Source organism: Sceloporus undulatus, chromosome 1 (assembly GCF_019175285.1).
Source record: "Sceloporus undulatus isolate JIND9_A2432 ecotype Alabama chromosome 1, SceUnd_v1.1, whole genome shotgun sequence".
Taxonomy (NCBI): domain Eukaryota; kingdom Metazoa; phylum Chordata; class Lepidosauria; order Squamata; family Phrynosomatidae; genus Sceloporus; species Sceloporus undulatus.
Window position 1 is genome coordinate 319,083,263 of NC_056522.1, and position 14,985 is coordinate 319,098,247.

Below are 14,985 nucleotides of genomic sequence, written 5' to 3' on the forward strand. Positions count from 1 at the left end.
CTAGCCAAATGCAAAACGTGAAGACATGTTTTGTTTTTGTTTTGTTAAGTAAGTTTGTTATGCACATTTTGTTAAGATATCACAAGGGATGTGCAGCATTAATGAGATTTGTGAACTAGGCGCCATATGTTTATCAGCACTAAAATACAATGTTAGAGGACATGGATGCACAAATGTCCCTTATGCATGTCCTTTCTTGTGTACTGAGGAGTTGGTATTCTTCCTCTCTGCATCCCAAAGCTACCCTCAACCTAGTGTAAAGTCTTGAAGCTGCCTTGCCTGGTGGCCTTGGGGCTTAACAATAAATCAAGGCAGTATATGGTTCAGTGTGTTATAGATACACATGCAAATATTTATGCTGCATTGAGAGGATGTTGGACTGAGCCAATAAGTGATTTGTAGCAGGTGCTTGACATAATGCCCATAGATTGTGAAACAGGATGTGGCATTTCACAGTTATCACTAGTAAAACATAGGTGAATTTCCTCAGCATTGCACATTTCATTGTCTCACAACTATTCCAAGAGAACATTTTCTCATTGTGTGGCTTCTGTCAGCCCTCATATCATGCCAAGACATAAGTGCCAATATGAAAACTAATTTGGAGTGCCATTGCAGTTGTCAGGAGGAGGCAGGCACCAGTTGTGGATTCAGCTAAACCCAACATGTTGAATATAATCCCCTCAGCATAGCTAAATTCTGCAGAGGATCTTGGAGACAACGATTATCTCAATCCATTTCAAACTGGCTTCAGGTTGGGATACGGAGTGGAAACTGCTCCCTGGTCGCTTTGGTCGATGATCTCCGTCTGTGCATTGACAGCGGAAGTTTGGCCCTTGTGGTGCTCTTGGACATCTCAGCAACCTTCGTACCATAGACCATGGTATCCTTCTGGACGCCTGAGAAGTTGGGGAATTGCTGGCCTCTGCCTTGCAGTAGCTAGTTTCCTACCTCTCAGCACGATTCCAGTGGTGATGCTGGGACAGCTCTGCTCCTCTATGAGAGAGCTGACATCTGGCGTTCCTCAGGGCGCCATTCTGTCCCCCATGCTGTTTAACATTTACATGAGCCGTGGGTTAGATCATCCAGAGACATGGGCGGCGGTGTTATCAGTAGCTGATGACACCCAAATTTATTTCTCTGTCTCGGCTGTTTCAGTGACCAAGGAGGGCCGTTTCCCCCCTGAATGACTGCCTGAAGTCGGTAATGGATTGGATGAGGGAAAATAGAATTAAGCTGAATCCAAATAAAACGGAGGTACTTGCAATGGTAACCCCATCCAGGTATGGAGATAAGTTCGCTAGTTCTAGATGGGGCACATTTCCCCTGAAAACTGTGTTGTGAGTGATTAAGTGAGTGAGTGGGTGAGGGAATGTGCATGTGACCAGGCCCAGTCACTTCACCAACACAGGCAATTTTTTGTTTATGTTAAATACATTTTGGGGACCTAGTGTTATTCATGGTTTTTCCACTTTCATGGGGGTCCTGTGCCCCTAACCCCCCCCCCCCGAATGTGGACAGCCAACTCTAATTGTTTCTTTTCTTCTTCTTTTTTTCAGAATACAATTCCAGTTTTCTCAGTCAGCACAACTGGAGCCAAATGTGAGAGACTGAGAGGATATTTTGAGAAAGAACATGCCTTCAGATTAAGGTAAATCATATCAGTAGCCACACATGCAAAACATGAGTGACATGTTTTGTTTTTGTTTTGTTAAGTAAGTTTGTTATGCTACATTTTGCTTAAGATATCACAAGGGATGTGCAGCATTAATGAGATTTTGTGAAACTAGGCGCCACCATGTTTATCAGCACTAAAATACAATGTTAGAGGGCATAGGCATGCACAAATGTCCCTTATGCATGTCCTTTCTTGTGTACTGCAGGAGTTGGTATTCCCTTCCTCCTGCATCCCCCAAAGCCCTACCCCTCAACCTAGTGTAAAGTCTTGAAGCTGCCTTGCATGGTGGCTTTGGGGCTTAACAATAACTCAAGGCAGTATATGGTTCAGTGTGGTATAGATACACATGCAAATATTTATGCTGCATTGAGAGGATGTTGGACTGAGCCCAATAAGTGATTTGTAGCCAGTGTGCTTGACATAATGCCCATAAATTGTGAAACAGGATGTGGCATTTCACAGTTATCACTAGTAAAACATAGGTGAATATTCCTCAGCATTGCACATTTCATTGTCTCACAACTATTCCAAGAGAACGATTTTCTCATTGTGTGAAGCTTCTGTCAGCCCTCATATTCATGCCAAGACATAAGTGCCAATATGAAAACTAATTTGGAGTGCCATTGCAGTTGTCAAGGAGGAGGCAGGCACCAGTTGTGGATTCTAGCTAAACCAAAATTTTTAGTTAATATAATCCCCTCAGCATAGCTTAAATATCTGCATGAGGATCTTGGATGACACCGATTATCTCAATCCATTTCAAACTGGCTTCAGGTTGGGATACGGAGTGGACACTGCCCTGGTCGCTTTGGTCGATGATCTCCGTCTGTGCATTGACAGAGGAAGTTTGGCTCTGTTGGTGCTCTTGGACATCTCAGCAACCTTCGATACCATAGACCATGGTATCCTTCTGGAATGCCTGAGAGAGTTGGGAATTGCTGGCTCTGCTTTGCAGTAGCTACGTTCCTACCTCTCAGGCAGATTCCAGATGGTGATGCTGGGGGACAGCTGCTCCTCTATGAGAGAGCTGACATCTGGCGTTCCTCAGGGCGCCATTCTGTCCCCCATGCTGTTTAACATTTACATGAAGCCGCTGGGTTAGATCATCCAGAGACATGGGGCGGGGTGTTATCAGTACGCTGATGACACCCAAATTTATTTCTCTATGTCTCGGACTGTTTCAGTGACCAAGGAGGGCATTTCCCCCCTGAATGACTGCCTGAAGTCGGTAATGGATTGGATGAGGGAAAATAGACTTAAGCTGAATCCAAATAAAACGGAGGTACTTGCAATAGGTAACCCCAATCCAGGTATGGAGATAAGTTCGCTAGTTCTAGATGGGGTCACATTTCCCCTGAAAAACTGCGTCTGCAGCTTGGGGGTGCTCCTGGATTCGTCACTTCAGCTGCCTTCTCAGATTGATGCGACAGCCAAGAGTGCCTGTTATCAGCTTTGGCTGATATGCCAGTTGCGCCCCTACCTGGAGCAGTGGGACCTAGATACAGTCGTACATGCTCTAGTAACCTCTTGTCTTGACTTCTGCAATGCGCTCTACATGGGGCAACCTTTGTGCCACATCCGGAAGCTTCAATTGATACAAAACATGGCAGCCAGACTGGTCGCCAGAAAATCCAAGTTCGACCATATTACACCTTTTTTTAAAATCACTACATTGGCTGCCTATTAGCTTCCAGGCACAGTACAAGGTATTGGTTATCACCTATAAAGCCCTACATGGCCTGGGTCCAGTCTACTTGAAGGAATGCCTCCTCCCATACAATCCTTCCTGTACACTCTGATCCTCTGGGGAAAACCTTTTACAATCTAGAAAAACCAGACTGGCAGTGACCTCCCAGAGGTCCTTCTCTGCCACCGCTCCAAAAACCTGGAATGACCTGCCGAAAGGGATTTGCCAATTATCCTCACTCAAGGCTTTTAAAAAGGCGACAAAAACATTTCTCTTCTGGCAGGCCTTCCCCGATTGATAATGTCCAGAACCATTTGAATCCCCCTCCTTTTATTATTTTTCTTTTATTATTTTTCTTATTTGCAGTTTGTTTTTGTTTGTTTGTGTTTTTTTGTTTTTTAAATTTTTGATGTATTGTTATGTGCTTTTTAACCATGTTTTACTGTTTAATTTTATAGTTGGGAGGGAGGGTTGGGCCGGGGTATTGTGGGGCTTGTTGTTTTTATTATTGTGTATTGTATGAACTTTGTTGTTACCCGCCTCAATCCTCAAAGTGGAAGAGGAGGGATATAAATAAATTATTATTATTATTATTATTATTATTATTATTATTATTATTATTATTATTATTATTATTATTATACTACATATGTGTTCCTATAGAATGCCAGCCTAAAATGTGAAGAATGCCCTCATTGTTCCAGCAAAACTTCAGAAAGCAACAGTAATCTTGTATTATTATGTGGTGTTCTTTCTTTTTGCTATCTTAATTTTTAACTTAATTTTAACATATAATTGTGTGTTAAAAGCAAAAAAAGAAAAAGAAAAAGAAGAGGGAGATTATTTTTTAAAACATACATTCTCCTTCCACATATGGCTTACAGGTTGCACGATGGATCAGAGTACTACTTTGCTGCACCTTCTCAGAAGCTAATGGAGGACTGGGTGCAAGCATTATGGGGTATGTTCAGTGGACTACATCATTCAATGTGCAAAACATTTCTTCATTACCTCACCGCAAAATTTCTTCCACTTCTTTCCTTAGAATGTGGCATCAAGATGCTTGTGGATTAATTAAATATTAACAGAGGCAAAAATAAATCAACATACTGATGTTTTGATACATTTCTAGATAATGTATTGTCAATGAACTCATTTTGAGTTTAGAAATGAAACCATATTACAGTACTTTATTATCTTTTATCCCTATGACATTTATCTTCTTGAAGAGTGCCATAGTATCTGGCAATTTTCTCCAAACGAGTTTCTAGACACATCAAATCCAGTGAGGCCTCAGCTGATACCTTGGATATCTACAGCTGGAGGTTCTGCTGAAGGACAGATTACCAAAAATCTCCTTCCAAGGTATGCTTTGATCCACCATAACCTTTCATTTATTGTTCATGTTTAGTTTGCTGAATCCTCAGAAATATGTCAAATGGCTTGCAAGTGCTTTGGATGAATAGATGTGCCAATGACCACATACTCCTGGAGAATCAGAAATAATGACAATGTGTAGATGTTGCTAGGAAACTTTGCTGTGGAATTTATTTAGATCAGGAATGCCAACTGTCTTAACATCTACACTTACTTCTGGAAAACAGGTTCAGATGTGAACCAGTTTCTCCAACTGAGTTTATTTCACCAGTGAGAACCAAACCTATTCTTGTCAGATATCCTAGATGAATTTGACTGTATAGATAAGCCTTAGGCTTACTTTTATACAGAGAGATAGGTGTAACTTCAGATACAAGTGGAACTGATGCTAGTTTGAGCACTGGTTACCTTTGGTTGATAAGAACCTAGAACTTTTTAAGAAAAAGCACTGTTCCCACATCAACAAATGAGAAAAACTGTGTTTCACTGCATATATTTTTTGCTGTTCAGAAGTGTCAGATTGAAAGGCAGGAGTTGTGAAAAGAAAAAATAAAAGATGATGAATTCTGATTTTCCTATTGTTTTAATTGTTTGAGGGGAGTTTTTCATTATCTTGAAAGTATAGTTAAGGGGTATAGTTTGATTTAATTTTAATTCTTTCCTTTATACTTTCAAGAGCTTAAGGGATATAGATTGTTGTAATTTTAATTCTTTTATACTTTCAAGAGCCCTGGTGGCACAGTGGTTAAATGCCTGCACTGCAACCACTCACTCAAAACCATAAGGTTGTGAGTTCAGTACCAGCGAAGGGCTCAAGCTTGACTCAGGCTTGCATCCTTCTAAGGTCGCTAAAATTCATACCCAGATTGTTGGGGGCAATTAGGTTACACTTTGTAAACTGCTTAGAGAATGCTTAAGTGCACCGATAAGTGGTATAGAAATGTACTTGCTATTGCTATTGCTATTCATATCTACATTTAATAAATATCAAAATTTTCAAAAGAGCTCAGTTAATTTCTGTGAATACTCCTGGTTGACAGGAGAACTCCTTCATTCAAGATTACACATGAAAAGAAGCCTATTCAAAGTTTTCATGAAACAGAAGGATTGCCACATGAGGACTCTGGTAATAAAACAAACTCTGGTAATACTTTTCCCTTTTTATTAAAATTACAGTATATTTAAGGGGAACAAAACTGGATTTGATAGAAATGGAAAAATGCTGTGGTGTATATCAAATTATTTTGCCAAATATTGGGGCATTACAGACCTCCCCTTTGGGGCGGCCTGTAGCCGCTCCTTTCCCCGGTGTATCGGGGCCTCAGCTGCCACAACGGCAGCCTCCGAGGCCCCGATCTGCCGCTTTCCAGGCCGCGAGGAAGCGGCAAAAGGCCGCTTAGCCATGGCCTGGAAAGGGGTGTCCTTGGGGTTTCAAGCCCCGAGGACACCCGATGGCAGCGGGGAGGAGGAGAAAAGGGCCACTTGGCCCCTTTCTCCTCTGCGTCACTGGGCACAGCCATGTAAAAGCTGCGCCCAGCGACGCAAACCTGGAAGGAGCTCCGAAACGGAGCTCCTTCCGGGGCCACAGAAAGGGCGCTCTATGCGCCCTCACGCGGCCCCACTACATGACAACTGCACCGCCCCGTTTAGAGGCGTCGTGGTCGTGACATCGTAATGGCGGCGGCCGTGTGGAACGGTCGCTGCCATTTTGTGCGCACTCTGCGTATGCTAGGGTTGGAGGCGTCCGGAAAGGACGCCCCTTTCTAACCCTAGCACATGCGGAGCGTGCACTTTTAGGCCCATCTGTAACGGGCCATTGTTATCTGGTGTCCAGCCTTTTTATTTATTCACATTATTTGGTGATATCAGTTCAGTTTTGTTTTAAAACAGACCACTAGAACAACACTGATTATTTAATATTAATACTTGTATTGTTTTATCTCATATATACACACACACACACGCACACACACACACACACACACACACACGCCAATTTGAGCTTGGAGTGTAAATCTTGGTAAATTTCATTCTCACAGGTAAGAACTGATAATTTTACAATTTTTCTTCTCACTGTGAGAAAGTCATCAAAAACTGCACAAGTTCTGAAGACTATACACTTTTCAGGACTTATTTGGTGCAAAACAATGTGGTTGGGTTGCACAGAAAACAATGTTTTCTGCATGGAAATGTTTTCTTCAAAGAAAATCCTGTTTTCTGTATAGGAAATATGTTTTCTATGCAGAAAATTACATTTTCTTCATAAAAGGTACATATTTGTACAGAAGTCATCCTGAGCTGCAAAAATTCATCCCTTTCTGAGATTCTTCTTTCCAAGGTTTCCCAACACATGAGAAATCCATTTTTAAAATATTGTCAAAATATGGTTTCCATTTCTACTTTGAACACAGTTTATTGTGGGAAATTGGCATATAAAACAATATAAAATACATATTTGGAAATATTTTCTTAGTAGCTACATGTACATTTTAGCTATTTTCTGGAGGCAATTCACAGGTGTCCTCTGAGTTCCATATACACTATTATTATAAAATTTAATTATATAATCCTCACTACTTCACTCATTATAAAAAGATTAATACGGTCATGGAGAGAGGTGGAGATGTTTGAAAAAATGTTGAGTAAAAGTGTTTCATTCTCCATCAGCTATCTAAAGCCTTATTGTTCAGATGTAAAGTTGCACACTAGACCCATACAAGTTGTGACCACCAGAAACTTGTTGTGGCCTGCCAATTGCTTGGTAATGCCACTCATTATGCAATCCCAGGCCAGCAGTAAAAGGAAGATTGGATTGTGGGCCACCATACAGAGCTGCATTTAGTTTAGTTGGTAACAAATTGAGAAGACCTCGTCTAGAACAAAGACTATGAAGCAATATTGCCTTGCACAGTGTAATTGAAACTCCCTCATTATTGACAAGTATCTTGAACAGAATAGTAAGGAATGGAATCTAGAACTGTTTCTAGGTTTTAATGGTAGATTTTCCCAATCACAAGATCATTAATAACTATTTCAGATGCTTCTTCTATGACCTCCACAGAGTCTGATCCAGCAACTATGTTGAAGCCCAATCTGTCAGATATCTCTCAAAGCCATCTCAAACTGCAGCCTTATCCTAATAGAGAAAACAGCTGTGGTGGCTGGGTTCCCAACCACCTGAAGACTTCTCCTGAACTACAAAGGGTTAATCTGGGAGGAGGTACATGCTAATGAGAGATGACATCACATGCTAATGAGCAGCTACATCATAGCTGACGTAAGGCTCACTTGGCCAATCAACAGTGCCAGAGCGGCAGTTTCAAAAGGATTCCAAGAGAGGGCTTTAAATACCCCTGTAGGACCATGTGTCCTTTGTTCTCCATCTTGGCTGGTTTGGAGAAACCAGAGGTCTGTCCTCTGAGAGCCGGAGGACCGGCTCTGACATGCAGGTAGAGTTGGCAAGGAGCCAACTCCCTGATTCCAAGAACTCCACAAGGACTGCAAATCCCATCATTGTGTGAGTAGCTTAGGAACAGTGTTAGTCAGTACGTCTAGGTTTTGGTTATGTTTATCTAATAGCTTGCCTGAAATGAATATCTTTGTAACTATGCTTCCTAGACCTGCATAGCAAGGTGGCTCTGCACGAATGATATCTCTTTATTCTATGCTATTTCTTTAAAATAAACTTCTTTCTTTTAAAAGCATCTGCTATCTCTTTGGCTCCTGTACACGTGCTTTATCTCGGTTATTGATTGCTGTGGGTTAGCAAGAAAGGAAACTAGATCTCTCTCTCAAGCAAGTCTCAGTGTGTGCTTGGGAAATATAGTTTATTGTGCTTGGGAAATATAGTTTATTGTGCTTGGGAAATATAGTTCATTGATAATTCACTGAGTGGTGGCAGCGGAAGATTAGTTCTTTTAAGGGATCTCCCTGAGAGTAATGGCCACGCACAGGGCTTTGCTCTCAAGGAATCATCACAACAGCAAAGAAACCTGTGGGCAGGAAGACCAAGGTAACAGCAACAGAGAAACAAAGAGCAGGACTAGATACTAAATGAAGTCATTAATTAATTATATCAGTTTGAAGAGATGGTTACACTGGTGTTAATATAGTACAATATCATCCAAAATCCTTAAAACAGTGATACCAACCAAAATGCACAAAATAAATAAGCTTTCAAATCTCCACTGGCTTCTTCATCAGCCAAAGGTGTTAAAAATCTTATGGGGCAAGGGGAGATGGTGATGTTAGAGTCATAGGCCTACATTTTGTCAAGATTTTATTAGTTAAGAGGGTACAGAGGGAGATCCATGCCCCCCCTATGATTTTTAACACTTGCGTGATGAAGAAGCCAGTGGAACTTCAAAAGCTTGCATAATGTATTTTGTGCACTTTGGTTGGTCCAATTAAATTATCGCTATGTTTGTGGGTTTTGGATGTTATTGTACTTTGCTGTTGGGCCAATATGGCTACTCTGGATATGTTTCCAGTTTAATACAATTCATTTTCCTACAGTAAAACATGCCCTGTGAAAAATATAAAAACACACTTCAGAAGTTTGCTTCAACAATTCAGTGAATTTTTATTATATTTATAGGACATTGCCTTTATAGTTGCCACATGTGGATAATAAATAAATAAATAAAATAAAATAATTATTTCTATCCCACTTTTTGCCAGGCAATCAAAGCGGCGTACAACAGGTTAAAATACATCCATATAGACATAATACCCCCTTTAAAACAAGATTAAACAATGTAAGATTAAAAACTACATATTAAAACCGACTAAGCTAAATACAATCATCCTGGGCAGAGTTCACTGGATGGGAAGTCTTATTTGTGGCCGAGCATTTTATTCTGGGAAGGCTTGCTGGAAGAGATCCATCTTAATGGCCTTTTTAAAGCTCTCTAGATTGGGAATTTGACGGATCTCGTCCAGCAGGCCATTCCAAAAGTTGGGAGCGGCTGCAGAGAATGTCCTCTGGGAGGTCGCCGTCAACCTGGTCTTTAAGGGCTGTAATAAATTCCTCCCAGAGGACCTGAGCGTACGGGGCGGATTGTATGGAAGCAGGTGATCCCTTAGCAGGCGATCCCTGTGCCCCTTTGCCCATTTTCTATACCTTAGATGAAGGTGAGAGACTGTGACTTACCTTTCAAGAGATGGCTAAGACACCTCTAAGCCTCAACCAACATTGCTCTTATTTTGTACTCTCTATGGCCCCATTCCCACTGGCTTATAAGGCGTTTCATCATCACTAAGGCCAATGCTCTAATAGAATGTGATGGTATTAGATCAGATAACTACTGAATCCCTATACACTGGGTTAGGCATTAATTAAATTTAACACTTGCAGTTTAATGTTAGGATAAGCACAAAGAAGTAATCCTACTGGGAGAAAAATTGCTAGAAATAGGTTGTTTCAAAAGGGCATGTAGAAGTTCACCACCACAGTTCACCACTCCTTCCCATCTGAGGCTCATAAAGTATTCTAAACAACATATCTGTGCCCCTTATATTAGAGTCAAATTCACTCTCTTCCATCATGCATAGTTCATCTCTGAGAAAGGGTGGAATGTGCAAACCAAGAAATTGGGAAATTGATATCTTGCATAGGAAACATTTGTAAAAATGTAAGGAACCAAATTAAGACAAATTGTGAGAAATGAGCTTGGCTAGGTATTTCACTAAATTCTTGGGAGGAAAATAATGACTTGAAAAAGTCTGACTCCAATTACACTGCCTCTGCATGAAGTTCTTTATTGTTCTCATTACTTACTTGGCCTTTCTCCCATGAATTCTTACATTCGGGTGGTATGTAATCACCAGCCAAATCTACCATAAGATCTGCAGTGCATTCCATAAATCAGCTCTGCATAATTCTATGTCAGTTCCATAACAATTTCTACTGAAACCGCTGGACTGGAATCCAAGTTTATATAGTGAATACTTTGGGGGAAGGTCTATGGAGTTCTTTTTTCTTTTTTCCTGATATACATTTTGCATAATGGAAATCCAGTCATAGAGCTAGCCCTAGCCCTAGGGCATCTCATCACTGATTGTGGTTTTTCTTAGTAAATATGGCAATACATATCTTTTTTATATAATGCTATTGTGCTCCTTTATGCAATACTATTATACAGTGATGTATTCAAGTCTTTTACTTCAAGTCTCAAGTCCTTGCAAGATACTTTCAAGTCAAGCATCAGTTCTCCAGCTTGGGAGCCAACTTTAACAGGGAAAAAAAGGTGGTGGCTGTGTGTGTATGGGAGGAGTGGAATTTCAGTAACTAGAAAATCAAGAAGATGTGCACAAAGTTGGGTAAAGATTACATTTTAGAAAAACGAGGTCTGCTCAAAAACATGTCCTCACTGCACATTGGAGGAGTCTTCTAAAGTTTTTCCTAGGAGCAGCTTCCTGTACAGTAAACTTAAAGTGCCACTTCTATCATATGACTGATAGGCAAAAAGCAGTGAGATTAAAACATTGTTTAAAGGAGGAAACCCATTTTCTGTTTCGTAACATTTCTGGATGAAGGTAAGGCTATCAAGCCAATTATTAAAAATATAAAAGTCATGAGTCGAGTCAGTGTGTCAACATTGCTGAGCTGAGTCCAAGTTAGGTCACTGAAGTGACCTGAGTCCAAGTCAGTCAAGTATACATCACTCTTATTATACTTTGCAGGCAGAAGATCCCAATTCACCCTCTACATCTCTAGGTAGGGCTGGGGAAAATTCTTGTCTTGAACCATGTTGGTCAGTGTAGACAACAGCCCTCCAGAGATTGTTAGACCATAGCAACCATTTTCTCAATCTGTCTATAGATATTGTTGGATTCCAACAATATCTGAGATCAATATGTTTCCCACCCCTGGTGTAGACAATACTGAGGAACAAAGACAAATGGCCAGACTCTCAGTAAAGCAGCTTTTTGTAGAAGTGTTTACAAAACACCTAAGTGAAAGGACACTTGAATGCTGGATTAAATTAAGACAGAAAAATGCTGACAAGCAGAATATTTGCAAGATCTCAGGTAGTACTTTTTCCCTTTATTAATACAGCATATATTATTGACAGAAATGGAACTGTCAAATAAAGAGATACTTTAAAAATAGATAGAACTCTTTCCCAGTCCTGTTGCTTAGGATGCAGGGAGTTGGACTTGGTGGCCCTTGCAACACCTTCCAACTCTAAGATTTTATGATTCGATAAGTTCAGATTCTAGGGACTGATCCTGAAAGTCTATTAATGCAAGGCACACACCCTACACTGACCTTTAGTTATGACATTCATTAGAGATAGTGGGAAGTGTCAATCTAGAATTAAGTGATGGCAACAGATCTGTGAAAGTGCAGTAGTGGAAATATTTTGTTAAATAATTCTCTAAGAATATTTCTGCCATCCTCATTTTCAGCACTGAAAAAAAAACCAATTCTTTTTCAGGAGCCAAAGCTGAACTCACAACAACTGAATTCAAAAAGAGCTTTGATGAACTCCAGTCCCCAGGAGTAGAAGAACCAGAGCCAGATGTAAAGAAACAGAAGAAAAAAAGAGAGAGGAATGTCTTTAAGAAGTTTTTTACCAAGAAATAAGATCAGTCAAAGAAAAAGAATATTCCAGTTGTCTGGATATGCAAGGCTCTTCTCTTCATGCCATCCTATTGCCTTCAGGTTTTTTTTTTTGTTGTTGTTGTTAAGACACAAGCAGAAGGGGAGAGATCGTTTGTGTTGGGTATGTATTCCAAACAAAAACTACAATGAAACAGTGCCACTGCCTATAATTAAGCACAATTATCATTTATACTGCACGCTGTAGAGCATGTTAAATTGTATGCATGTGAAGCCCATAAAAAATGTAATTATAGGATCTGGTCAATTAAAAGTATCTCATATAACTCCCAGTGTGCTCATTATTTAGCAGAACTATTGCCCCCTCCTCACAAAATTTGCACATCAATGGCATGAAGTTGCCTCCATGAGTGAAGGGTTTGCTGAGGGGGGAGGGGACTGTTTCTAGCCCTGCCTCCAGCTCCATGGGGCTTCCACAACTCCAACCCTGGCATCATCAGGTTGAACAATCCCTCAGATGCACAGGGAAGATAGAAGCTTTGACTCTCTCCTCCAAATGGTCCCAGTGTTCCTGCTGCTATTACTGATGGGAGAAAAGCAGTCTTGGTTGGGATCACTGGATATGGGACAGGCTTTTCATCTCTGCACAAACAGACCACTGTTTTCCCGCTGTTAAATCGCAGTTGGGATGGCTAGCAGTGTGGAAGATTATAGTGTCCCCCACCACACAACGATCCACAGCAGTGAGATGATTGCTGGAGGATGATAGAGGCTGTAACCTACCCTAGAATTCACTGGCCAGAGAAGGGAAGATTCAAATCCCCATCCCTTCCTGCTGAGAATAGACAGCCTCAGACTTCTCAGGAAGCCCATTTTGTGGTCGGGGAAGGAAAGCAAAGGCAAGGTACCATGTTCACTGTGCTGATGTGGCTCTGTCTTTCCTAGAGTCCCACCTGTTTTGGGGGGCTATCACCACCAGCAGGAGGGAAAGTGGCCCATTAGCATTGGTGCAGTTTCTTGAGCATGACCAGTGGAGGGCAACCAAAACGTTAAGGGTCTGGAAACCATGCCCTATGAGGAGAGAGTTAGGTGGCTGAGTATCTTTAGCCTGGGGAAGATAAGATTAAGAGGTAATATGATAGCCCTGCTTAAGTATTTGAAGGGATGTCTTATTGAGGCTGAAGCAAGCTTGCTCCACAGACTAGGACACATAGCAATGGATTCAAACTATAGGAGAAGGGATTCCATCTCAACATTAAGATGAACTTCCTGCAGTAAGAACTGTTTGACAGTGGAACACACTCCCATGGAATAAGGTGGAATTTCCTTCCTTGGAGGTTTTTAAACAGAGGCTGGATGGGAGTGCTTTGACTGTTTATTTTAGCAGGACAGGGGGTTGGACTTGATGGCCCTTGAGATCTCTTCCAACTCTATGATTCTGTGATTCTCAGAAGCAAGCCCTAAGCAGGGAAAGGTGATGTTTTCATTCATAAATTTCAGGAGCTCATAAACGTTCAGCCTTTATTGCAGCAAATTAGAAAAGCAACAGCAAGACATGAGCCACAAAAAAGAAAAAGAAGCAGAAGAGCAACAGCAAGAGTGACAGTGAGGAAGCAAGTGAATGGAGGCAAGCAATAGTGGCACTACCATGGGTAAAGGATGGCAGCAAATGGAACAGGGTCCAGGAGTGGTCAGAGCCCTTATGAGACCTAAGAGTGTGTCACTTGGTTTGAGTTGGAAAGGGGGAAAGCTGTGGCAGCTAGGTGGGCTCCAGACACCACAGGAAGGAGAGCAGCAGAGTACCTACTAATGCCCTCCCCACCATCTCAGTAGCCCTTTATAGGGGCTCTTAATAGGGCAAATGCAATACCCTTTCCTGGAGCTTCTGAATCAAGGACTGAGAAGAAAGGGGGGGAGGATCCAAAAAAACACCCAGAAGGGCACACCAGCAGCAGCTCAGTGGCAGCAGTGGCAGCCCTTCCCTACCCCCACCCACAGTACCAGCCAATATGGCAACAGAGCAACAAGTAAGTGATCAAGTGGTAATGCATGCAGCTCCAACACTTAACACCTCCCCTTGTATGAAAATAGGAGAGTGCTGCCATTGCTGATGATCATTAAGCCTCCCTCTTTCTCATAATGTGGGGACCAGGAAAAAGGCCACAAAGGTGATTGGAAACTTTTTTCTAACTATTGATAGTCCCTACATTCACATCCTGAAATCACATTGTTCACGGGTGATGGAATTCACCTCTTGGAATTTGGCATGGACACTTGGCTGGGTGCCTTAGAAGCTGGATGGAAGTGCTTTGACCTATGGGTTTGGTTGCAGCTATAGTGAGGTGGAGTAGCATTCCAGCTGGGAATTGAGCAACTATTAGGTTGGCCAGAGATGGGATCAAATGCCATCTTGGCAAAACCTTTTACAATGTAACCAATAAAAGGTGTGGCCTTTCCTATCCAAAACGTGCAAGTGTCTGTGAATTATTTGTCAGGACATCACCGTCAGCACTACAAAGGGGTGTGTGAGAGGTTAGAGTACATGTATATGTGCACTAGGGTTGCCAGGTAAAAAGGGCAATGACATCTGCTGCAGTTCTCTTTTCTACCCAACCCCTGAAAGGATAGGAGCCCTGTTCCTTATTTCATCTGGCAACCCTAGCACATGCACACACA

General features: G+C 41.5%; 1 protein-coding gene across 1 annotated transcript in view; it reads left to right on the forward strand.

Moving 5' to 3' along the window:
• The window catches only part of SPTBN5 (spectrin beta, non-erythrocytic 5), a 163,205-nt gene extending 150,599 nt beyond the window's left edge, over nucleotides 1-12,606 (forward strand). Inside the window, exons 65-72 of the mRNA XM_042460065.1 lie at nucleotides 688-868; nucleotides 1,560-1,651; nucleotides 4,250-4,326; nucleotides 4,595-4,730; nucleotides 5,783-5,868; nucleotides 7,804-7,889; nucleotides 8,721-8,754; nucleotides 12,185-12,606. Of these exons, the coding sequence (XP_042315999.1) occupies nucleotides 688-868; nucleotides 1,560-1,651; nucleotides 4,250-4,326; nucleotides 4,595-4,730; nucleotides 5,783-5,868; nucleotides 7,804-7,889; nucleotides 8,721-8,754; nucleotides 12,185-12,333 (841 nt within the window). The 3' untranslated portion in view covers nucleotides 12,334-12,606. The remainder of the gene's footprint in view (nucleotides 1-687; nucleotides 869-1,559; nucleotides 1,652-4,249; nucleotides 4,327-4,594; nucleotides 4,731-5,782; nucleotides 5,869-7,803; nucleotides 7,890-8,720; nucleotides 8,755-12,184) is intronic.
• The last annotated feature ends 2,379 nt before the right edge of the window (nucleotides 12,607-14,985 follow it).